Raw genomic sequence first — 25,513 nt, forward strand, 5'->3', positions numbered from 1 at the left:
TGCATGTAATATTTTGCAGCTACAAACACGATACTTCGCCTTGATGAGCCTCACGCTGGTGTATGCGTATGTCATGTATGTATGTGTGTGTGTGCGTGTATACAGGGCGCGCAGGTAATACGACGCTTACCTGCGGGTAGGGCGGCGGCGGCTGCGCGGGAGGGTGCTGCGGATGCTGCGCGTGCTGCGGATGCTGCGGGTGCTGCGCGTGCGGCGGCAGCGCGGCGTGCGGCGCGGCGCCGCGCAACGTGCCCGGGTACGGCGGTGGCGGTGGCGCCCGCGACACACCCACACCCACGCCCACTGCTTGCAACATCAAACGTTACTTTTACTAATCGCCAGGGGCGATTAAAAAGCCCTAACTTACGAAACAATACAGTGTCACAATGCAATATAGTAAATTGGCCAACATAATACGAAACACTGATTAAGTACTTGTAGTACGACCATCAAAACTTACACAATGAAATTATAAATATGTAATTTCCTTTATCAGCTGTGATCTAGAATTTACACAAATAGTAAATATAATATTCCCTTAAAAATCTAAATCTAAACGAAGAACAGAAATTATAAATATATGTGAAGTGTTGTAAAGCAAGGAGGGCGAGGGCGATGTAAGGGGAGCCGTACCCGAGTGCGGCAGCGAGGCGAGCGTGACGGAGCGGTCGTGGCGCACGACGCCGACGGCGCCGTCGGCGCCGACGAGCCGCGTGCCGGGCGCGATGGCGCGGCCGGCGGCCAGCGCGGCGTTCACCTGCGCCGTCATCGCGTTCACGATGCTCTGCGTGTTCACCGCGCTCACCGCGCTCGGGCCCACCGAGCTCACAGCCGTACCCTGACAACATCGCTCACGTGTCAACGCCTCTGATCACTATTGCGACTATGCCACACGATTACGTCGCCAATTCTGAGGGCCTACTATGAAATCTTTTACGAAACTTCAGGGTCGATCGAAACAAAAACTTGGTGTTAAAATTACATAATAATATATCATTTAAAGACATTAAAAATATAAATATATCGTTTCTTTTGAACATTTATAGTAGGATTTATGATGAACGAAATATTAAACTCCATTTACTGAGCTGATTTCGCTATAAACACAAACACGAATTTAAATCCGAAAATTCGGAATTTCATTTCATGGTAGACCCCCTAAACACATTTTTATAATTCATTTTGCTTTTGACAGGTTTCATTAATATGTTTTCAAATGTAAGATTTACGAAACGTTATGTTTACAATTGAAGTAGCTTAATTATGGAGCAATACTAACTAGTGCTTATTTAACAACTATAAGAATTAATATGATATATTTTATGGTATTCAGTGGATACATAAAACTGATAAAATGCATTAAAATTTAGCTTCTCCTAATATTATTTTTATTATTAATTTATTACTCAAATTTAGGTCTTTTACCTGGGAATAATAATAAAGACTGAAAAATTTCAGCTTGTAATACACACCTGTCCAAAGTGCATGTGTTGCGACGAGAACTGCACCTGTGGCCGCTGCACCACCTGTTGGGTCATCACTTGCTGCCCGCCCTGGCTGAACTGAACTGGCCGCTGGCCCAAACTCTGCTGTTATGATGAACATATATTAGTCATTATCGTTTATGTTTACTTAAACAATTCACATTATTATGAATGAATTATTTTGAATTCTGATACCGGAACTATATTTGAAGTATACAGGGATCCTCCGATATCGTTTTTAAACGTAATCGGCGAAATAACAAATAAAATAAAAATGGCAGCCATTTTAATTAATTCTAATATTTGGAGTACTTATGATTCCCAAATATTAGTCACAAATTAACTACGTCATAATCCATTTACTCAAATCTCTAAAGATATAAGTTTAAAATGTTTCAGAAATATTACAAAAGATCTCTTTAAATACTATAAATATACCTATTACCTATCCGGGTCTGTCTGTATTCTGCTTATTTGTATATCACGGAACAGATTCTGATACGAGTCTCACTGTCATTTAGATATATTTTTCATCCGTACGAAATTGGGGCAAGTCACTAGTACACAATTATTGGCAGGGAATATTATTGCATCAAATTCTAATAAAACTCTAAATACCTATGAATCGATATAATAAATAAATAATATGGTGCATTCAAATATAATGGGGTACAGGCATACGCTTCATTCCAGTCTGTCATCGGTGAAGTGCTGAAGTGCTTATGTACTCTTTAAATTATGCATTTGCTTACTAATTATTCTGCTGTTTTAATGTAAATCCAAACACGTAACACACAAAAGTACAATTTCTTAACTCCAATCAAATTTACTTCAGTTTTAGTGATCCTATTTCCAATACATAAGTTTGTCAGTGTATCTCATGTCTCAGAGAGTATTTGATTTTGTCGACCCATAAATAACGTCGTATGTATATAAAGAAAGCGCTCTAGAAACTCTTTAATATCAGACGTCACATTCACACGACAAGCAGCAGTAGTACATGAGTTGTTTTAATGGCGGGCGTAATAGAGTGGTGATAGGTGAGAACGAAATCAGGTGGTCAGGCTTATCGCGACTAATTCACTAAGTAGTAATCAGGATGTTTCGAGAGGGCTGCTAGTGGCGGTCCGTGCGGTGCAGACCTGCAGCGGCAGCGGCGCGCGCGGCGCGGCGCCGGCGGCGAACACGGGCGACCGCCACGCCTCCGGCTTGTCGTCCCGCGCGCCCTCCAGCTTCACCTCCGCCTTTATCGACTGTATCGCCGTCTGACGGGGGAAACTCTGCTCGTCATGCTCGTCATGCCCGCTTATATCTTGATTTTTTTTTTGTGTGAAAGGGAAGAAACGAGTGTGCGGCTCGCGTGATGTCAAGTGATCAGCTCATAGACACAACACAACACGACAGGATTATACCGTAGAACGATTGCATGGCACGATTTTATCGTCACGAAAAATCAAATGTGCAATATGTGAAGACGTTTTAAATCCGAAGATATCATGAATTATAACCATTTATTATTATTATTACATATTATTATTTAGCTGAAGAGATCGAATTAGTAATGAGGTCCTGCTTAGGGTTAAAGAAAAGACACAAATTATAAGAACAATTAAGGTCAGAAGGGATAAAATGTTAAGACACTTGATACGACACGACGAATTTATGAACATTATAATAGAAGGTAAGATAGAAGGAAGGTGAAGAGGGAAACCAAGGCATAGTTAAATCAGGCAGATCAAGGAAAAAGTCGATATCGTGTCGTTTCAACGAGACTCGCTGAAAAGTAGTGAGCAAGAGCTCCACCGAGCGCAGCTCTTAAATAGGATAGATAGATCGTGATGCTAAAATTGTGCAATATCGTGCCGTACTAAGTATAAAAGCGTCCAATCACTGCAGTTACATTGATTAAAAAACGGAAATGGAAGAAAAGATCAGAGAATAATTACGACCCATATAAAAAGTAAAGGAAGCCCCTACTAACTGATACAAACATTTTAATACTCATTGTGTCCTTCACAAAAAAACATTGGTAGAATAATTTTATGGAAAAATACTTTTAATTTACTTTAAGACTGATAGTAGATGTAGATACAATCTACAATAGTAACAACGAATTCTGAACTTAATGTTTCAATAGGCATACAAATGGGTGTTACATGATAGGCATAGCATACTATAGTGGTTTACACATTATTGAAAATAGAAATAAAACCTCACAGTTCAAAACTAAAACACGTTCACTATTACATTAGTAATTTCTTTGAAACTTACCTGTAAAGTCATCTGCTGGTTCTGTGCAATGACCCTCTGCACTCCATCAGAATCTGTTCTGCAAAACATCTGACTGACTGCACTAATCTGTGTACTGTCTGACTTTAGTTCTTGATTCTCAGCCTTGACTTCTTGCATTTCAGTTTTCATCTCTGTCTTTGTTATCTCAATGTTCTTCACTGATTTATGTAGATCTGTATCAATTTTAACGTCCGGTTTGTGTTCTGCCTCGTCTCTGTACAAATTAAAATATTAGATGATATTAGTTCCTATAAATATAGTGAAAAAATATAGACACCTCTTATTATTTTTAAGCGACTTTTAAGACAATGAGGTTCTCTATTATTCTTTTTATCGCTATTAAGCTGTTTTAACAACGATTCTGAACCGATTTCCATATTTTATTCATTTACAATCGATTAAATTTATTCCCGTGTTAATCTTATATTACATTTGTAATGATTACTGCCGTTTTTATGGCAAATAAAAATTTTTGTCAACACTGTTCTCATAGTTATATATTTTTTTATTTTATGTAACAACGCAAGTATACAAACAAACAGCTAACCATATGAAATGTGGTAACCGATGCCTATAGACAAAATTAAAATTTGGGTATCACAAAAAAAAAAATTGTCTGGGACAAAACCAGACATTCTGATCTAAAACTGAACTACTGAATCGAATTTAATAAAATTTCTATAGGACTAATCTGTAAATAACCAATGCCTATAGATATAATTAAGATTGTGTATCACAAAAAAATATACTCAACTTATTTATGTATCAATGTTTTAAGTATGTGAGGTATTTTATAAAATTAAATAAAAAAGATATAAAATAATTTTGTGAATCAATTTAAAACTGTGGAAGACTTTATATCATGTAATCTTACTGCCATATCCCATCCTTTAGATCGAAATACAGACATAATCACAGCAGCTGGACAGAAAAAACAAGAGTTGGTAAAGAGACAACTTCTGGACAAAGTCTCTCATTGGTAACATTAGATATAGACAATGGAGGGATACTAACTCAGGCTCGCGCTTGGCGTGTCGCTCGGGCATGTTGTCCTCGGCGAGCTCGAGCCCGTCTAGCAGGTGCTCGGCGTCATTGAGCGCGGCCAGCTCGGGGTCGGCGTACTCGAGGATGTTGAATTGCTCGCCGATCTCCGCCGTCAGCGATTCCAGCAACTCCTCATCGTCCTCGCCACCCAGGCCCGTCAGGATATTGTCCACCTGCGCACCACACGCATTCATGAATAATATGGACTTTGAATTTATTCTACATAATATTGTAATTAACTATTGGAAAGAAACCATGTAAAATTTCGGAGTATGGATACCTACTAAAATAATCAAGATAAGAATAGGAATGTCAATGATTGCGATCTGTCAAATGACAACAGTTATGCACTCTGGATTATTTCGCCAACATTTTAATAATTATTTTTAATTTACATCTTTATCTTTCCTTACTATCAAAATGACAAAATTGTCTTAATAGCATCTTCAGAAATACTTATTTTAATAATTAAATCTTCAATATAAATAGTTAATTGAAAAGTTAGACCTATTATTATTTTCAATGCACTATTATGTACCACAAGAGATTTATTTAACATTTGCTTTTAATTGACAAAATGTCTTAATATAGATTTTGATTTCGAGGCAATATAATAATATTTTGTATACCTCGCCAATATTCCCCGTGTCCTGTTCGAGTTTCTCCATATCTCCCATATCCATTTCATCAGTTCCATGTTCTTGACTGGATTCCTGTTTATTGTCATTTCCATGGGCTGCAAATAAATGAACTAGTTAATTATAATATCGAAGTAGAATTAACTCTATAAATAAATAAACTTTTAATGTCAGGAACAGTCTAGAGAATTAATATGAGAAAACAAGAAACCTTGTTAGATTTAATTCTCATAAACAAAGGTTACCATGTCATTATACTCCACCATAAAAACGAGTTGATTATGTCTTCATTCAACTCGAAGAACGACGATGGAGAAAAAATACTTAAAAAAGAGGATTAAACTAAAATTTAAAAATTTGATTCTCACCACTCCCTTGTGGCGCAGTATTCGTTTTTTGCTCTACGATCTGTTGCGTCGTATGCACAATAGTCTGCTGTTGTATTTGACTATTGTCAGTTGCAATCAGGCGTTGTTGCATAATCACTGCAATAAATTAAAACAGTGAACAAATAATGTCACATATATTACACAAAAGATATGTTATTGTGCATTTCTCTATTTTTAATTGATAATAAATTTTAATTTGGTTGTATATCTTGAGTTTCCACGCGAAAACACTAAGAGATATATAAAAAAAACTAATGTACAAAATTACATGTTTCTATCGAGATTTAATAGTTTCAGGCGACGCAGGTTCTGCATTGACTTGTCAATTAATTAACTTCCCCTGTATATGTATAGTTATTTAATGTAAATTAAATATTATAGTTAGCATTTAATTGACAAATAATAAATTTCTGATTTGGAGCTGACCCTATACAAAATCTTACATCTATAGTGCATTTTTGTTTTGATCTGTACAAATGTCGGGTTTAAAACTCACATTGATGATCAGGCCTAGGACCAGGCTGGAGCGGCGTCCGTGGCCGCAAGCCCACAGGCAGCGGGTGACGGAACTGCTGACCCTCTAAGCCAACACTTTGAACTCCACTATCCTCGGATGCAGTTTCTGTGTGACAAATAAGAAGTCCACATTAACTTGTTTGCTGTCCCACGACTGCAAGCCCGTTTTGTTACAAAAACGTATAGGAACAAATATGATAAATTGAACAGGTTCAGCAATGTGCTCACATTATAGTGACCATGCCACCAATATAATAGAATAAAAATCGAGATAATAACTAAATAATTGATAACTTTAACACGTTTTGCATTCCGTTCTATGCAATACATATAAAAAAAAAAAAAAAAACAAAAAAAAAACTTTTAATTATAATCTCCTAATAAGTTCTTGAATAAGGGCTGATTTATCAATGCCGAAACTTATCGGGCTACGCCAAAGTTAATAAAAGTAAAGGCAATATATAAATAATTACATATAATGATTTATACTAATTGTATGACTCACGATAGTCATTATTCAACAACAAACTTAGTATTTCTGAAATTAAATATGTACTTACGCGGTGTCCATATTTTATCCGGATGTCTTTGCAGCAAATCACGCAGCTGACGATTGATATCCTCGTTCGCGTTCGCGTAATGCATCGGGAACCGTTGGGCAGGGAAAGCGCTGCGAGGCGCTTCAGCGGCTGCAGCAGCTACCGCCGCCCCTGCTGCTCCCGCCGCGCCTGCGCTCGGCGGCGAACTGCCGTCCGGCGCTCGCAGCCGCTGCATCGCTGCTTTCGGATCAAACACAAATGCTCGTACACCCACCAAAAACTATTAGATATATTTAAAATATAGATAGTAAACAAAATGTATTGTGCTTTTAGGGCCATCCACGATTTATGAATGGATGACAAAAAAAACCTTTATCCTTAAAGAGAAACTTCTTACTATAGGTATATAGTTTCATTGAAAATAAAAAAAATACTAGAAGGGGATTGATGACCCTTTGCTACATAAAGCCATATTGCATGATATGTAAATCATCTTTACTAAAATAGACTTTATAAACTCAACTTTAAAAGCATTTTTAAATTGAAATTTTTTTGTTGTCTGTTGAGAAGTTGCAAGAAACTTTACAGTGACTCCTTTTAATTTGTATACAAAATAATTTCATAATTGTATAGATGCAATACCGTGTTGCAATTGTATGAAAGTAATATGTATACCACTAACATTTTTCAATATAGAAATTTGTTTGTCTTTAATTTAGAATTGTCTATATAAAAACAATGTTTTATTAGGTACCTTGTATCCTCTGGTCGTGTATGATCTGCTGCTGCTGCTGGGTCTGCTGCTGCCGCTGCTGTTGCAGGTGCTTCCACTGACGCTCCTGCTCGGCCTCGCGGGCGCTCCTCTGCTGCCCGCAAGCGCGTTCTTGTTCCTACACCCATCACCATTATGTTAGCATTTTGCGTATGTTGTCGATACAGTATTTTAACGACATGTTTTTAAGGTGACAATTTTGATGCGCTAATATCTCGCCGCCAGCGTCAATACGAATAATGTACTATATCTAAGGCACCATATGTACACTTTCCGCGCCAATTTATCGCGCTATAACTGTACTGGCATAGAGTAGGTTATGCTTCTATTTTGTGACATTAGTAGCACAACCCGCGTCTCTTGTATTCCTCGCGCCTATCAAACTTTGCTACTAAAATTTACTACGCGAAAGGCTGTCATTGACAACTAGCGCTATGTAATGTATGTATGTATTTATATATGACCAACAACGTGGTACATCACGAATCATGTTGACGAGATTTTGGCACAGCAAAATTATCACGACGTCAACTTTCTTTTATAGAGCTCTCGTTTCATGAGTCTAATATTTATTTAATAACGTAACTATTTATATATTTAAATTAAGCAACACAATTTTTATTACAACATTACTCCTAATAGTAACTTTTTTACTTAGCTTTGCAGGCACGCGTAACACATTACTCGATCCCGTACAAATTTCCAAACATTGTTTGTAAATTTAACGTTTCTAGCCACTGCAGTTTGTAGGGAGATGTTGATAGACAAGTCAGGGCAAATTTTTATATCTATCAGTTTGAATTAGGCATAAGGACTATTACATTATTAACTAGCAATCCGCAATTTTCGAAAATATACTCTAAGTTACTCGCTGATATTGTAACTTGCTATGGTTAAATATTTTAAAAATAAAAAAAAAAAACTTTACAAGAGGTGAACCGCATGCTTCTTTGGCCCTATGTTATAAAAAAAGAAAATAATAAATCGTTTAAAAAAATTTACTGTCAACAGAAAAAAAAACATGCTACAAAACGCACATTAGGGCAGTAGTCTTAACTGCAATCATTCTATTAGTTGCCCGACTTGGATTTTTTTTTTACTGTGTCTTATAAAAGTTTTGCAGTTATGTAATTATTGCTTTGTATGAAATTAATATCATTAAAGTTTACTATTACATATAAAAAGATTTTAAATGTGTTCCACAGGCTGACTTTTTATGCAATCGAATTGGGCTTAAATCTGAATCCCATCGAAAAGTCATCAAATAAATGTTACCATTATACTATTTGACGTCGTTTCGTTGTAATTTATTTAATTGCAATCCAATAGATACTTTCGAAACGAGAATTCGACAAAAGAACAAGAAACTACAGTATAACTAAAAATTTTTGTTACTTGTATGTTTCTATTTTCAGTGACTTCAAACTATTTAACATGCTGTACAATGCAGGCAATCTATACTCATTATATACACTATATATACTTCCACTGAATATTAGTTTTTTTTTATGATATTACTACAAAATATATATTTTATGATGTCATCAAAATGATTTTATTCAGCAAATAAATACAAGTGAAGGTGTGGATTCATTTTCGTAGATTATAGAAATTTGTTAAAATTTTATGTACATCTTGTCTTTAAAAAAGTCTGTTACAAAAACAAATTATGAACTTGAACTATTACTTCATGCTTATGTTATTTACATCCAGAAAAAAATCACAAAATATTAATCATAGGTACCTATTATATTGAAGTTCATAAAATTAACAGTATATCCAGAAATTGTTCCAAATAATATTATATACCAACAAATAAATAAACTTAAAGGAATAGTGATTTATATTATGTAAGTTACATCACTATTTGTTAATAATAAATATTAAAATTACAATAAATAAAAGAAATGCCCCTCACTACGCAGACATGTATTTGTACACTTGTGTAAAGTTGTATATAGCTACAAATGACATAGTGAAAAACAATTCTTAATACAAGTTTCTCTTATAAATTAGTATGTATGATACATCTTACTTTATTTACATACCAACGAACTTAAACACTACATGACAAAGCTTTGTACACACGGGCGTAACATCGCAAATGAATAATAGACAACGTAGATCTATGTTAGAACTGTTAGCACCACAACCAGCCACCATTGCGTCCAATGTTATAGCCAACACTACCAAGGCAAAGCGGAAATAATAAATGTAACATTACGGAAACAGAGGACACGAGTCCGGGAGGCGTTTCACTTTGTATGGGAGTCCTCGGTCAAATTAATAAAAAGCTAAAAGAAAATTAAACAAAATAATCACACAGCTTACAATGCCATTTAACAGCCAAAACTTGTTGGGTGATAACTAAATTTAGAATGATTTGGAATTAACAGGAGGTGCACTGGACCGCGATGTGCAAGTCGCGCGATCACCCAACAATTGCCGAATATACTCGCATACACACTATATGTATATTGACATATATGTAGTAGTGTCATGTGGTGTATGTATGTGGGTAAGGAACAGATATGTATAATTAGTCAATGTAAGATTATATACATATAGAAACTGCATAGATGACTTTAAGCTTTAAAATATAACGGGAGAAAAATATTTTAAAATATTAAAAACTGAAATGTAAAAAAGCTGCTTTTTAAGCTGCGTAAAAGCATATCAATAACTATTGTATTATAAAATATGTAAGTTTTTATAGATATTTGGATATTTGTTGCTCTGATTGATTGTTTTGAATGATTGAACAGATTCGATTAGAATTTGGTATTTGACCATGTCATAGATGAAATCATAAATAACTTTGTCATAATTGAGGACCATAGAGGCGCAAATTGCATGTAACGACGCATGGTGTGTGTATGCGTGTGCGTGTGCGTGTGTGTGTGCGGGTGTGTGTGTGCGTGCGCGTGCGCGTGTGTATGCGAGCGGGCGCGGCGTGTCCGGTCGCGGTCGCGGTACCGTGGGTCGGTCGTGCGCCAGGCGCGGCAGCGTGCGCATGATCTCGGACGGCGTGAGCACGCGGATGTGCGCGTCCGCCTCCAGGAGCCCGCCCGCCGTCACCGTGACGTTGGGCGCGCGCACCCCGCCGCCCGCCGCGCCCCCGCCGCCCGCGCCGCCCGCCGCCGCGCCGCCCGCGCCGCCCACCGCCGCCGCGCCGCCCGCCGGCCCGGCGCCGCTCGCGCCGCTCGGGCTGGCCGCCGGGGGCCCTGCGCTCGCGGCGGCCGCGCCGTCCTCGCCGGCGGCGCCGCTCGAGCTCTGTCGCGCCCCAACATTGCTTAGTACCGCGCCGCACATCTCGCGGTTCCCGCGGAAGCGCAAACCTCGACCGCCTTTCTTACTTTACAGCTATCGCCCCGAGTAAAACACTTCCGTAATCCACTTGCTTGGCATTTCAAACGGCAGTCTTCCAATACGTTTTACCATACTTATATACCATGTTTGAATAACAATATTCTTAAACTTATATCAATTAGGTAACGATAAGGTTGAAAACCATTCAGAATATTGAGACTATCGAGGAAGAAAGAACTAACTCAAGTCTATTTATGAATTATATTATGATTTTGTAGTACTCGAGTTGACGCTTAAAAATTGTTCAGTTAAAATTATATCTGTACCTGAACGCAAGCAACAATGTAAATAATAAATAAAGTTTGAAGTGAAAATTAGTTATTGTTGATTTTAAATTTATAGAACATAACAGACTTAGCCATAACTATAAGAATAGTTAAAGCGACGGAGATAATTTAATTGTTCAATTCTAGAGTTTAATTTGCTCAGTCGATTGTTTATACAAAACGATACATTTTAATTCATTCCATTATTAAGTTACAATAAGGGCGAATAATAATTGACAACTTTATAAAATTTTGTCATAAGAATGTCTTTGATTTTGACTTCTAATATCATTAGAGATTATAATTTATGTGGATAATTATAATTATTTTTAAAATATAGAGGAGTATTTTTGTCGTAGTATGTTGAAGTATTTCACACATACATCACATCACTGCTCAGCGATTTCAAGGATTACACAGATAAAAAATTACTTATAGTTTTCGAATTATTGTAGTGAGACTCTTTTTCTTGAACTCATTTTAAATACTATTTTTTTTTTCTCTACAATTTATAACCTGTAGTGTTATATACCTTTATAATAATTACAAAAAAGGATCATAAAATTTTAACTTCATACAGACCACTAAAAATAACACGCAAGAGCTTCTAACGAATATTTAAACTATAGCAATTTAGTATCTAAAATATACTGCTCGGCAGCCATGTTGGCAATAGGCAAATTAATTTATTGTTTACCTTTTCCCAATAATTTCCCATTTAAGCTTTTATTTATAAATTGACGTTATTATTATATACACATCAACATATATAAATTGCGATATCAAAAGGAACTATGATAAAAGCATAATTATAATATTTCAAAGTAATACTACAAAGTCATAAATATAACTTTAAACAGGAGTTAACTTCTTCGCTCATGGTTCACATACCAATAAATATAACATAATACATGAACTTTATTTAATATCATTTGAAAACTAATAATATAATATGTGACTAGAATATCATCTACAGTTTTCATATACAAATTGGCTTAGTTCTAAGACACACTTTGAAAAGCTTCTACAGTTCGAATTGAGTAAAATAGGTCCTCTTGTATACCATTATAGCGTCTAAAGCCGTGTACCCAAGTGAGCGCTTCGCAGCGAGCTTGATTGTACCAGTCTGAGGGTGCAATATTGGGGTGTTACATTGTTATTTATATATATATAGGAACATATGTACGATTAATATCTCTTTTGTACATTATACGAATAGTAAATCAACAACAAGTAACAAGTAATCAGTAACAAGTGCTAACATAATTATTTCTTTGATCAGTATTTATCAATATGTTGAATATGAAAAAAATAGAAGTTTAATATATTTTTCCTTAAGAGAAATGTAAGCATGTACAGCCCTATTCACTGTTTCTTTTTTTTCTGAAAGCTATCTGGCAACACCGATTCTATAATAATACTCTGCAAGTGTAATTGTAGAACAGATAAAACGCGATGTATGTGTATAAAGTTACTTTAATATAATTTATCTAAAGCAAAGATTAGTCCTATATACAAATATAATAGGGTAACACCCCTAAAGACTGACAGGCGTGCGTGTCAACACGTGACGCGTACAAGCGTGGCCGCCAAGCGGAGCTCGCACCGGGGTATGCATTAGTTCATGCGTGGGTCTGCTCAACTGGGTACAGCGTCCGCTGCTTACATATCTAGACTGATACACTTAGCCATTTCATGTATCCTGTAGCTTAATACTATATCAGACTCGAGTGGATACCTAATGTTTTAAATTACGACATTAAAATCAATTAAAAACTGATCTAATTTATCCCAACAGAAAAAAAAAGCATTTACTTTAAATTTTAAAATAAGGTATGCACTCGAAAGATAGTGTAAAACACACAGAATAAACACAGTGGTAAGTGAGTTGGGTTAGCACACACCACATTTGATAAACTCAAAGCGACATACCTGTTGTGCTTTCTTCATGCGGATAGCGCTTCTGTTGTCTCTCGCGCGTTGCAAATATGGCGTTTTCTGTTCAGAAGGCAGGGCACGCCACTTCTTAAGTATCTGCTTGCAACGGTCCACCCAGTTAGGGTACTCTGTCTTCCACTCTGGGTGATTGGTATTGGCGTATAGCACAGCTGATATAGTCGCCGCCGAACCTAAACCTATTTTCAGGAACATATGTTATGTATTATAATTGAATTTCAATTTAGTTTTAAGATATTATAAATAAGTTACATTACATGTATTTTACTGATTTGCCAAGTAAACCATTAGACAGGACTAGTATATATATATTAGTATATATATTCTCAATGTACATAAAAACTAAGCGTATTTTATATATTTCTGTTTATTTTGTTGTTATAAAAAACAAGATCATTTCGAAGGAAGATCGACGCGCGTATTACCGAACGGACGCCGGACGCGAGTGTTCTGCGTCGTTATGTCGATGTTCCGCGTAGTGTGACCAAAAATAGGAAATTGTATTGATGTACAATAGATAGACTTAATGTGGTGTTGGTATAAACTGACTTTGATAAATCTTTTTATTACTTTAGCCACAAAATGTAACTATAGCATTTTAAACGAACACATAGACAATATGATCCAATGGATACAATCAACCGAAATTTAGTCTCAACAGTTGACTATACTATGTCAGCTTACAAGTGCTATCACAATACGTTTAAAAGATCCCAGGTTGTAGGGTGAAAGAAACTCATTTCGGGAAAGGTAATTCCACATGTTACAGTATGGTTAAAGTGGATGTAGTTGCTGGTCCATCCTTGTGGTGCGACATCAGATTTTTTTAAAGATAATATTTTTTTTTATACAACTTAGAATGGCAAACAAGCTGACGGCCCACCTGATGGAAAGTGGTAACCGTCGCCTATAGACATGAGCAGTACCATGGACATAACAGAGTATACTGTTACGCTTATGATACCCCCCATGCGTTGCCATTCCTGAGGACTCAGATGTTATTCCTCTGTACCCTGTAAATTCACGTCATATCCCACCCTTCAAACTGAAACACAGCCATGCAAACACAACTGCTTCACGGTAGAAACACGAATGGATCAGAGGTATTTAAGCAATCGAGTTTTGTACAAAGTCTCCCTCTGATAACAATATTTAATCTCGTGTTGATTCTATATAATTTGTCACAATTGAAATCGCCTTTATTGAAGAGTACAATTTGAAATGACAGCAAGTATAGATGAATTGGAGTAGTATTTTTGTGTGTACACTAACTCTCGTCAGCGCGCATCTTGTCCGCGCTGCGCTGGTTGTAGGAGGGCGGCGGCGCGGCCGGCTGCTCGGGCCAGGCGGCCGCGCCGCTCGTCGCCGCGCTCGCCGCCGCGCTCACCGCTGTGCTGGTAGCGCTGCCGCTGCACTCGGGAAACAGCGGGCTCAACGCGCTGTTACTGCTGCATTACGAAATTTATAAAGTTCTCGATTTATTATGTTATTCCTGTTTTATCAGACAAATCGTAATTCATTCTATATTTATAGAAATCTTGTTCTACACTTTAATGTTAATATTATATATAAATATAATAGGAGATGTTAATATCGACCACACAAAAAAACTTTGAAATGCAATAGACTTTTCAGACAAATTAAGGGATTTTAATCTTTTTTGAAACAAATAGCTTTTCTTTTGGAACAAGTTTAACCTAAATTACATCAAAACTAAAGACTTTTTATAAAAAAAAATTAGAATAATCTGTACTAATGAATCAAGTAAATACTAGAATGTTTGCAGTATATATGTCAATATGTACTATAACACAAAATATGAATAAAAAAAGGATAAATATGTACCTGCTACCATATTCAGTATGATAGGGCGAAGCATATTCCATAGGGCTCTGCAGTTGTGTCCGCTGATGCGAGTACGGCGTGCTAGCCATAGAGTTCGCATACGACACTGATGACTCTTGAGATTCCTGTATTAAATTGATAAAATTTTATTAATACGATAATTACAATAAAATATAATCAAAAAGGTCGACAAAAGCATTAGAACAGACATAAAAATTATGATAAACTGTATGAGATTTTATATTAATATTGTATATTTGGTTTAGCAATAATTTGGTTATGGTAAATTTTAGTGTTCGAGTTGTGTATTACTGAAAAACAATGTTACGCATCAGAAAGTAATATAGACCTGCGAATCGTCGGTGAGCACGCCTTTGAAGATCTCGTCGACGTCATTGGAGTCCATGTCGGGCAGCGTGTCGCGCACCATCGCGTCCAGGCTCACCGCCAGCAGCGACAAGTCGTCCTTCGGCGAGATCGTCGACTGCGACGAACCGCCTGTCTCTGCACACCAATCATAAAATATTTATTACTAGATACTTTTATTATCGAACTGATACTAAAAATGATTGGATGTAAGAGAAGGAAGAAAAATCGTTTATTGGCACAAAACCGTCGTAAGTGCATAAAACATGATACTGGATGAAGCACATGTAAGCAATAATAAAGATATTCGGTAATTTGGTACTTTAATTCGACCCTGCAAAAGACATGCGAAAAGATATTAATACGTACCGCTACCAAGTGCATCGGGTGGCGCATGCGGCAGGTGCGGCACAGTCGGCGCGACCGGCGCAGGCGGCGCAGGTGGCGCGGTATCGGCGTCAGCGGGCGGTCCGAGGATGGCATTCTTTAGCGCAGTGGAGTCCTCCGTGTGCTTGAGTCCGCCCTCCTCCAGCTCCGTCTTCACCTTCACCGTACCCTCGCCCGAGCTACTTGCCTCCTCTCTCTCTTCCTTGGGCTTTAGTGAATTCAGCAACTCTATTTCTTCCTATTTTATAAATAATTTTCATTAACAAGTCATAAAAAAAATAATATGTAGAACACAAATGCACTATCATATTAAATATGAACCAAATAGTTGTTACACAAAAATAATCTGCATGAAGCGCCAAGCAATTGTACTAGCATGTGAAATTATAACGTACAAAGATATAATAAGTAAATTTAGACAAAACATAAAGATCCCTTGAGTGTACAGTGTATTCAAATCATATGAGGTCTACATAACAGTGCTGTTTATGTCGGACTATCAGCCCCCGTATTTCCAATCATAAAAAAGAAACAAAAATCATAAACATTATAATACAAAAAAACATTACACCTAGTTCTTACCATATTTAGTTTAATAAAATATGATTGGTCATTATCATTGTAAGTCGTCAACGCAGTGAGCACATCCTCTCCATCGGAGATGTCAGAATTATCTGGATCTAGTTTGAAGTCACGCAATTCTCGGTAACCTTCAGGGGTGGCTGGACGAACTGATCCACCGGGACTCTCGGATGTATTACCTATAGAATATATGGATAAAGTTTTTAAAGGTCATCTATTTTTTTTATCTATCATCTATTTTTTTTTTTTACACTTGCCATATTAAGTAACTTTGTTATTATAAAATTTCAATAAAGTTAAAAAAATTACTAATAAAGTCTTAAGTTGCAATCAGGTTCAAATTTGTTGTGAAATATCAATGAATACAGTAAGGAAATTCATGACCAAACAATCCTAGTGACAGTCTATGTATGGGGTTTGGCCATAATTAGCAGTATACAATACATTATTTGAATGATTTACAACAAATAAGGATATATACACTAACCAGTGGAGCTGACAGCAGGTTTGCTGGGCTCTAGTAGCTCCTTGCCAAAGAATGCCTCCTGCATGTACGAGGGGAACTGTTCCATCAACTTGGAGCGAGGCTTTCTACGCGGCTTGCGTTTATTACTCGGCGATTCTAGACAAACACAAATTTTAACCATAATTATAATCTTCATGCTTTTAATTATTGACAATTCATTTGATATATTATAAATGTGAAATATAAATATAAATAAAATTAGAAACCAAATAGACTTAATATTATACAAATGTTTGTAGTATATTACAACAATGCAAACACACTGGTTATTTATATAATAAATAACCAGTGTGTTTGCATGGCTTTGTTTCGGTTTGAAGAGTGGTATATGGCGTGAATTTACAGGGTACAAATAAAACCTGAGTCCTCAGGAATGGCAACACATGGGTGGTATCATGGGCGAAACAGTATACTCTGTTATGTCCATGGTACTGGTCATGTCTATAGACGACGGTTATCACTTTTCATCAGGTGGGCCGTCAGCTTGTTTGTCATTCTAAGTTGTATAAAAAAAAAATGGCATCAGTTCATCATAAGCCCGCCTTGCACGGCAAAAGAAAAAATAAATTCCTACCTCCAGAGGGTTGTCCATCCCCTTCTTTGTCATCGTCGATTTGAGCTTTAGCGGTGGTCTGTCTCTGACGGACCACAAAACCACCGATGCCGAGCTTGTTTAGGTTCCGTTGCCTCTTGCGCCGAAGCACTGTCAGGCCCGACTCGGTAGTATATACCGTGAACCCTTCGGGGGGCGGACCGTCGTTTGCCACACTCCATAGGGTGCCTTCTTTTAAATTCGTGTTTGCTGATGCACCTGACGAAATTATTTCATTATTTAAAACTGTGGTATAAAAGCTCCTACCTTCATAGGCTATTTATCATCTAAATGACTTGTCGCGACTAACATATCTCTCAATTACACTAATCTTAAATGATCTACATCTCTACATTTATTCTATGTTTTAATATTCGATTATTATTACAATAAAAACAAATCTATATGAACAATGTAGGTTTTTTTTTTTTTAAATTAATAAGTACTGGAGATACTGTTTCTAATTATGTTGATCACAATAGTCCCCAATTTATGTCAAATATATAAAATCACTAGTTTTTTCCCACTACTTAAGACACTAAAGTAGGAAAACCATATACATACATACAGATAGGATTTCTAAATATTATTGTTTTGGCATACTGCTTTTTCAAAATTTTCTCCCTAAGTCTAGTTACAATTTAAATATATTAGTAAGATGTATGTATATATGAGATGATAAAGTACATACCAGGTTCCTCTTTGACTTCTGCGGTGCTGTCTGGCTTCGAGTCGTCCCCCATCTCGACGTCTGCATTCTGTACCACTGTTTCAATAGATGCCATTATTTCTAATCCAATATGACGGCGGCAAACACAAAAAAGTTCCATTAGATATTGGTGACACAAAAACTTCATAATGATGCGAGTTTTGTTACAAAATATGTCACAAACATTTTGTGGATTTTGTCCGTTTACAAATGGCTTCGTCATTTTACAAATGCTTAGCATTTTGCAAAATGTCGGAGTCAATTGTGACATAAATGTATCAGCCAACATGAATGAATGAAATTTTTTTGTAAAAGAGCCATACAAGTATATGGTATAAATAGAGGATCTCTGTCGCAGCAGATTCTATGCGCTTGTTTAGGTTTAGATTCTGCACACTTTGTTTAGTCTACATTCATACTATAATTCCGGTGATGGTTATTTCTCAGCGTGGTAAAATATTTATTTATTTATTATATTTATCAACTAAGGGAACTTCACAGTTTCTCCCTTAGGAATCACATATGTAAATGAAAACAAAATTGTATAATGAAATATTTTCTAAATAATTTATTTACTTTCTGCAAAACTCTACAAGTTTACAAGTCACTATATCCAAGCTCGAATACTGATTCATGACACTGTTAAGCAGTCAATGCAGTGGAAGAGGAAAGAGGTGAAGTCGAGAAGTCTTTTTTACTAATTCCATTCTTTTCCATGAAACATGGAAAAAGACTCTTCAATATGTTCAAACTAACTAGGCACTCGAATGGATATTGATGCCATGAAAATGCAAGAGTTCTGAATACCTAAGTGGATAAAGTAATATGGATTTTGAAGCTGAGATCTTCGGACATTATACGCCCAAAATAGAATGACCAAGAGAAGCTTTGGTTCTCACTAGTGCTACCCGCGGTATAACTTTCCTATTGATTTTGCAATTACGATTTATGACTTTAAAAGCCTTAACTGAAAGTTAAGAGCGAACATTTGTTGTCATTGAATACTAAGCTGTCTTTTCAATCCAACCTACAACACTATTAATATCACGTTGTAGGAGCTTACAGTCAGAGAACTTGTTAACTTTAACCAGAGGGAGACTTTGTACAAAAGTCGATTGCTTGGGTACCTCTGTCCCATTCGTGTTTCAACAGTGAAGCAGTTGTGTTTGCATGGCTGTGTTTCGGTTTGAAAAGTGGGATATGGCGTGAATTTACTGGGTACAGAGGAATAACACCTGAGTCCTCAGAAATGGCAATGCATAGGGGGTATCATGGGCGAAACAGTATACTCTATTATGTCCATGGTACTACTCATGTCTATAGGCGACGGTTACCACTTTACATCAGGTAGGCCGTCAGCTTGTTTGCCATTCTAAGTTTTATAAAAAAAAAAATGAAGTTATCTACAAATAATAAACAGTACACCACACTAACTACCTCTGGCAAGTCATTAATAAATATTAAGAATTCTAAAGGCTCTAAAATCCATGGTACTGCTCATATCTATAGGCAACGGTTACCATTTTCCATCAAGTGGGCTGTCAGCTTGTTTGTCATTCTAAGTTGTATAAAAAAAAATACTTCCCTGGTTACCACATAAAAAAAGTGGTTCAGAAATAATGTTCCTTATACTGCCTTTCAAATATTATCACGTAAGTATGTGTTTTCAAATTATCTATTACAGGTCAATTCCATTCCAGTCACAATCAACCTCAAAGTGTTTCTACATAATAATATTACACCAGACCAAGATCAAATTTGCAGCAAAAACAAGATCATGCATTTCAGGGGCTAATAGTTCTAGCATGAAACAGATTGGAAGCAACAATTCTGCATTAGGAGTGTACCATTTAACAATTTGAGTTACATATGATCAAGTAACACACGTTTTGTTAGCATGCTTTATATACTTGTGCACTATAATTTTTGCTGTGACCTGACTGTTACAATGAGATCTATAGATCTCAAGAATCAAGCTACATTATACTTAATAATATTTGTAAAAGAGTATCTTTTTTTTAAGGACTGTGTGAAGTAAAATTTATGTACTATTAAATATTCTCACAATTTGTGTATGTGTGTGATGCTATATTTTTCTTTTTGCTTTAATTAACAACACATAGTAAAGTAACATTAATGGTAAAATGAATTTTTATTCGTGTATACCATTTGTAAACGGACAAATCTTAGAATGCGCATGCGACATAATGTTAGTACTATATTATCTATACTAATGTTATAAATAGGAACAATTCTATTTGATTATTTATAATGGATAAAATTAAATACTCAACCGATTTTAAAAATTCTTTCACCTATGGAAAACTACATTATCAGTAAATAAAAATACTAGTATATTATTTTCGAAAGTTTAATCTACCCTCGCTAAGACGAGCCGGATCGATATTAATAATAATTAAAGTTCGGATTATAATAATTACAGATTATAATTAACTCAAAAAAATCACTATTTGACTATGATTTTATTCGTAGGGATCTTAGGATAGTGGAGATGTAGTAAAGATAGCAAGAGAGGAGGAACCAATATACCTATTGTATATTTGTTATAACAAATTAAGAGTGCTAATATAATCAATAATATGTGAATAAAATGAGAACAGGAATATCAATGACCTTGACTGGTCAACTTAACTGTCATCTTAGAAGTATTTTTTTGTATTAGTGTACAGGAAAAACCATTCTGCATACTTTGACAAGTAATAACGATTGATTGCCATGGTTAGTTAATCCTATTCTCATTATATTCGCATCATAGTAAGTGTGTATAGTAAGAGTAACAAGATGGTACACACCGGCGTCCTTCTCCGGGTTGTCGTTCTTGAAGCGCCTCTTGCGACGCGTGTGCGTGATGCCCATGTCGGCCTCGAGCTGCTTCATGTGGTGCGCGCCGCGCTGCGACAGGCACACGTCGTCCACGTAGTACTCGCCGCCCAGCCCCAGCGACAGCGCCGTGTGCCGCGCCCCCCGCGCCGCGCCCGCCGCCTGCGCCGTCCCCGGCGGCGCCGCGCCGGCCGCGCCGCCCGCCGCCGCACCCGGCGCCGGCTCCAGCGCGCGCGCTACGTGCGGCGGCGGCACCTCGCGCCCGCGGCACAGGATGCACTTGTATCTAAATTTTTTTTTTTTTTTTTATACGACTTAGAATGGCAAACATGCTGACGGCCCACCTGATGGAAAGTGGTAACCGTCGCCTATAGACATGAGCCGTACCATGGACATAACAGAGTATACTGTTTCGCCCATGATACCCCCCATGCGTTGCCATTCCTGAGGACTCAGATGTTATTCCTCTGTACCCAGTAAATTCACGCCAATAATAATACCAACCAAATGACTTTTATTTAACATAAGATCAGAATATACATCACTCAAATTTTATAACAGTTTCCCCTATTTCTCTCAACATGTTTTTTTTTATGGGTGAAAATGTTATGGTAACCCCGCCTGCGCTAACGGAATACGCTGGCGAAGTACCAGTGAAGGGTGATAGATGAAAATGAAAACAGGCCACTTAGCCCACCATGATGAATTCATCAGGAATTAACTATGATAGTTTCCAGGGGGAACCACGAGGAGGTAGACCTGGTTGGATATATTGCTAACAATGGGATTCTCAGTCTCCATTACTAACAATCCCTTTCCCCCTCTCTCAACATGTAGATACACCGAGCCCTCTGAGTAGACGGTTCCAAAGATTTCATTATTAACTTAAGTGACTAAGTAACTTTACATACTATAATTATATGAATTAATTTAATAAGAAATCAATTTCTGTATAAAATTTTCCTTATAGACTACAGCATGGAATTTCTCAAAAAGGATGTAATGAAACTTCTTAAGAGTTGGCAACGTATGCGTGTTGCAGGCGACCTTAGGTTACGGTAGCAATCTGAGATCAAGCAAGTCATTTGCTTATCATCATAATAAAATAAAAAAATATGTTACCCAGCCCGGCAGCATATCTCGGCGTCGTTCTCGCTGCGTATGGAGTCACAGGAGGCGTGAAGCCAACGGCTGCAAGGCTCGCATTGAATTATGAGTTCGCCATCCGAATATGGTTCCGAGCATACGCAGCACATCACCAGTGACGCACAAGGACCACACTCTGTATGGGCATTTATTCATTATTTAAAATTAAATTATTAAATTACATATAGTTTGTATATAAAATACTTGAATACCTTAAAAATTATTGAGATGACATGAATTTTTTAACATCGACATGGCACATCTAGTTACCTAATTAATGTAAAAGATTCTAAATCTTTAATTGTCTTTCGTCTCACGACTTTTAGGGAAAGAGATTTAATTTCAACAGTTGAACACATTTTTAAATAAATAAACATGGATACTACTCCATACAATGTGTAAAAGCAACCCTGTACAACTGTTTTTGGTCATAACCGAATATCAGTGTTTTGCTCTTTTAAGGGCAAAGTAATAAACTGAATCGTTACTGTTTTGTGTAGCTACGGCACAGGTATGAAAGGAAAATTATTTATTTTATGTATTTTTCTTTTTTTTTCTTTTTGTATATGTATTCTTTTAACTCTTTTTTTTTGTGTAAGCCTAAATAGGTCTGTTGTTATTTGTGTGCTGTATGTATGTAGATAGATAAATAGATACATACTCTTTATTGTTTCTTCTAAAAGATTACAATAGTAAACTTATTATAAATGTAAACAATTACAAGAAATCACAATGAGAAAACAAGGGGCGACCTTATCGATAAAAGCAATCTCTTCCAGACAACCTTTTGATGGAGAGGCGTAATATATAGAGTATGTATGTATGCATGTAGAGTTGTTTAGTAGAGGGAGACTTTGTACAAAAGTCGATTGCTTGGGTACCTCTGCCCCATTCGTGTTTCAATCGTGAAGCAGTTGTGTTTGCATGACTGTGTTTCGGTTTGAAGGGTGGAATATGGCGTGAATTTACTGGGTACAGAGGAATAACACCTGAGTCCTCAGGAATGGCAACGCATGGGGATTATCATGGGCGAAACAATATACGAGGTCTGTCCGGAAAGTTCGTATAAAAGTGTTCTGGAATGCGAGAAAGAGGAGTGGGGAGGCCAGGTAAGCGCAGGACCCCTTCCTTATGTCCCTAACAATGCTTCAGTTCTGGTCTGATCGCCGTGCGGTGCGAACTGGCTTGTCACGCCATCTGTGAAGTTACCTCTTAACGAAACCCCGTCGGCATGGAGCCCGCTTCCGTTGAAGAGCAGCGCGTCGTAATCAAGTTTCTCTCGAAACTCGGCAAGAATGGCCGTGAAATTTTTGCCGATCTAATTCGATAAGACATCCGGGGAACCACGAACAAAAAAATCAAGAAAACCCCGCTCAAATGTCAAGACAATGTTGATTGTTTTTTTCGATGTTCGGGGGATTGTCCATCAAGAATTCGTCCCTCCAGGCCAGACAGTTGATGGAAAATTCTACGTCGACGTGCTCAGACGCCTCAAAGCTCGTGTGGCACGAGTTCGTCCAGAATTGGCGCGAGAGGGGCGTTGGATTCTTCACCACGACAATGCCCCTGCCCACACCTCTCTTGTTGTCCGTGAGTTTTTGAGTAAAAATTCCATTACGGTGACCGAACACCCCCCCTATTCGCCGGATTTGGCCCCGTGTGACTTCTTCTTGTTCTCAAAAACCAAATTGGTACTTCGGGGGCGGCATTTGGGGGACATAAATGAGATAAAAAAAGCTACGACGGGGCAGCTGAGAAACCTACAACCAGAGGACTTTCAAGGAGCCTTCTCACAGTGGAAACGGCGTTGGCACAAGTGCATTATGTCACAGGGGGAGTACTTTGAAGGGGATAAAATTGATTTACCTGAATAATTGTAAAATAAAATTTTTAAAAAACTTTTATACGTACTTTCCGGACAAACCTCGTACTGTTATTTCTATGGTACTGCTCATGTCTATAGGCGACGGTTACCACTTTCCATCAGGTGGGCCGTCAGCTTGTTTGCCATTCTAAGTAGTATAAAAAAAGAGAGGCGTGTACGCACCGGTGTAGTTGTCGCACCAGGCGGCGGTGCGGCGCGTGCCGCAGACGAGGCAGCGGCGGCAGCGCTCGCAGCGCCAGGCGCCGCGCGGCACCTCGGCCAGCGGCGGCTGCGCGCAGTACGTGTGCCACGTGGTGTCGCAGTCGTCGCACAGCAGCAGCAGCGTCTCGTCGCCGCGGTTGCCGCAGCCCTCGCACACCGTGCAGTCCAGGCACCGCCACCCGAGCGTCACGATCACTTGTGACACCTGCCCGCCACACCGTTTTCATTTACGACATTACAATCATTACGCTATGTGTGCCAGATATTGATATTATTGCAAAAACACTTGTTTTCTTCCACAAATTTTATAGTAAAAAAATTAATAATTTTTTTAATTGATCACACAAAAGAAAACAATAAAAATAAATCTTTGAAGAATTATTTAGTAATCTCATTGCTAGCAATGGGACTGGTAAATAAACCCTATCAAGTCGATCTCCACATGGTTCCCCCTTGAAACCATTGTAATGTTGTCCAGGTTGGGGGGAAGGGATTGTTAGTAATGCGAGCTATCAGTTCCATTGCTAGCAATATACCCTGTCAGGTCGACCTCCACGCGGTTCCCCCTGGAAACCATTGTGGCTAATCCTATTTAAATTCGTCAGGATGGGTTAACTGACCTGTTTTCATCCTCATCTATCACCCTTCACTGGTGTTCCGCCAGCGTATCCCGTTAGCGCAAGCGAGGTTACCATTCCATTTTCACCCATCAAAAAAAAAAGTATTCCAGGTGAATTCATCACAATGAGCTAACTGACCTGACCTATCATCATTCACTGGTGCCCCGTCAGCGTATACCGTTAACGCCAACAAGCCTATCATATTATTTATCATCATCATTTCAGCCATTATTCGTCCACTGCTAGACATAGGCCTCCCCCATAAACTGCCATAAGAAACGGTCCTGAGCTACCTCATTATTATATTTATATTATTATCATTCCTTATCTTATATTTGCATAAGGGGGCCAGCTAAACCATTGCCATTCATTAAAAAAAAACCTTTGAAGATGTCAAATTGTGAAATAGTTTGGTGTTTTTTATAACAATATATTAATATTGTAACAACATACTGATGTTCTTAAAATCCTACAAGTGTCAACAATTACTACTATTAACATACTATAGTTGGTGAAGTTTACAACAAATATAGTTTATAACAAACCAG

The 25,513-nt window shown here is 37.5% G+C and overlaps 1 protein-coding gene across 1 annotated transcript in view; it reads right to left on the reverse strand.

Moving 5' to 3' along the window:
• LOC113515648 (histone-lysine N-methyltransferase 2C-like) overlaps positions 1–25,513 on the reverse strand; it is a 56,131-nt gene that overhangs the window by 21,291 nt on the left and 9,327 nt on the right. The window contains 24 exon segments of the mRNA XM_052893344.1: positions 131–303; positions 634–838; positions 1,473–1,589; positions 2,627–2,749; positions 3,756–3,990; positions 4,791–4,993; positions 5,450–5,556; positions 5,827–5,943; positions 6,344–6,469; positions 6,924–7,142; positions 7,657–7,792; positions 10,774–10,947; positions 13,242–13,444; positions 14,538–14,713; positions 15,111–15,235; positions 15,460–15,614; positions 15,846–16,101; positions 16,446–16,624; positions 16,933–17,067; positions 17,546–17,782; positions 18,255–18,329; positions 21,086–21,399; positions 22,236–22,395; positions 24,307–24,550. Of these exon segments, the coding sequence (XP_052749304.1) occupies positions 131–303; positions 634–838; positions 1,473–1,589; positions 2,627–2,749; positions 3,756–3,990; positions 4,791–4,993; positions 5,450–5,556; positions 5,827–5,943; positions 6,344–6,469; positions 6,924–7,142; positions 7,657–7,792; positions 10,774–10,947; positions 13,242–13,444; positions 14,538–14,713; positions 15,111–15,235; positions 15,460–15,614; positions 15,846–16,101; positions 16,446–16,624; positions 16,933–17,067; positions 17,546–17,782; positions 18,255–18,329; positions 21,086–21,399; positions 22,236–22,395; positions 24,307–24,550 (4,194 nt within the window).

This window comes from Galleria mellonella, unplaced genomic scaffold (assembly GCF_026898425.1).
Source record: "Galleria mellonella isolate WM207_F2 unplaced genomic scaffold, CSIRO_AGI_GalMel_v1 utg173, whole genome shotgun sequence".
Lineage (NCBI taxonomy): Eukaryota > Metazoa > Arthropoda > Insecta > Lepidoptera > Pyralidae > Galleria > Galleria mellonella.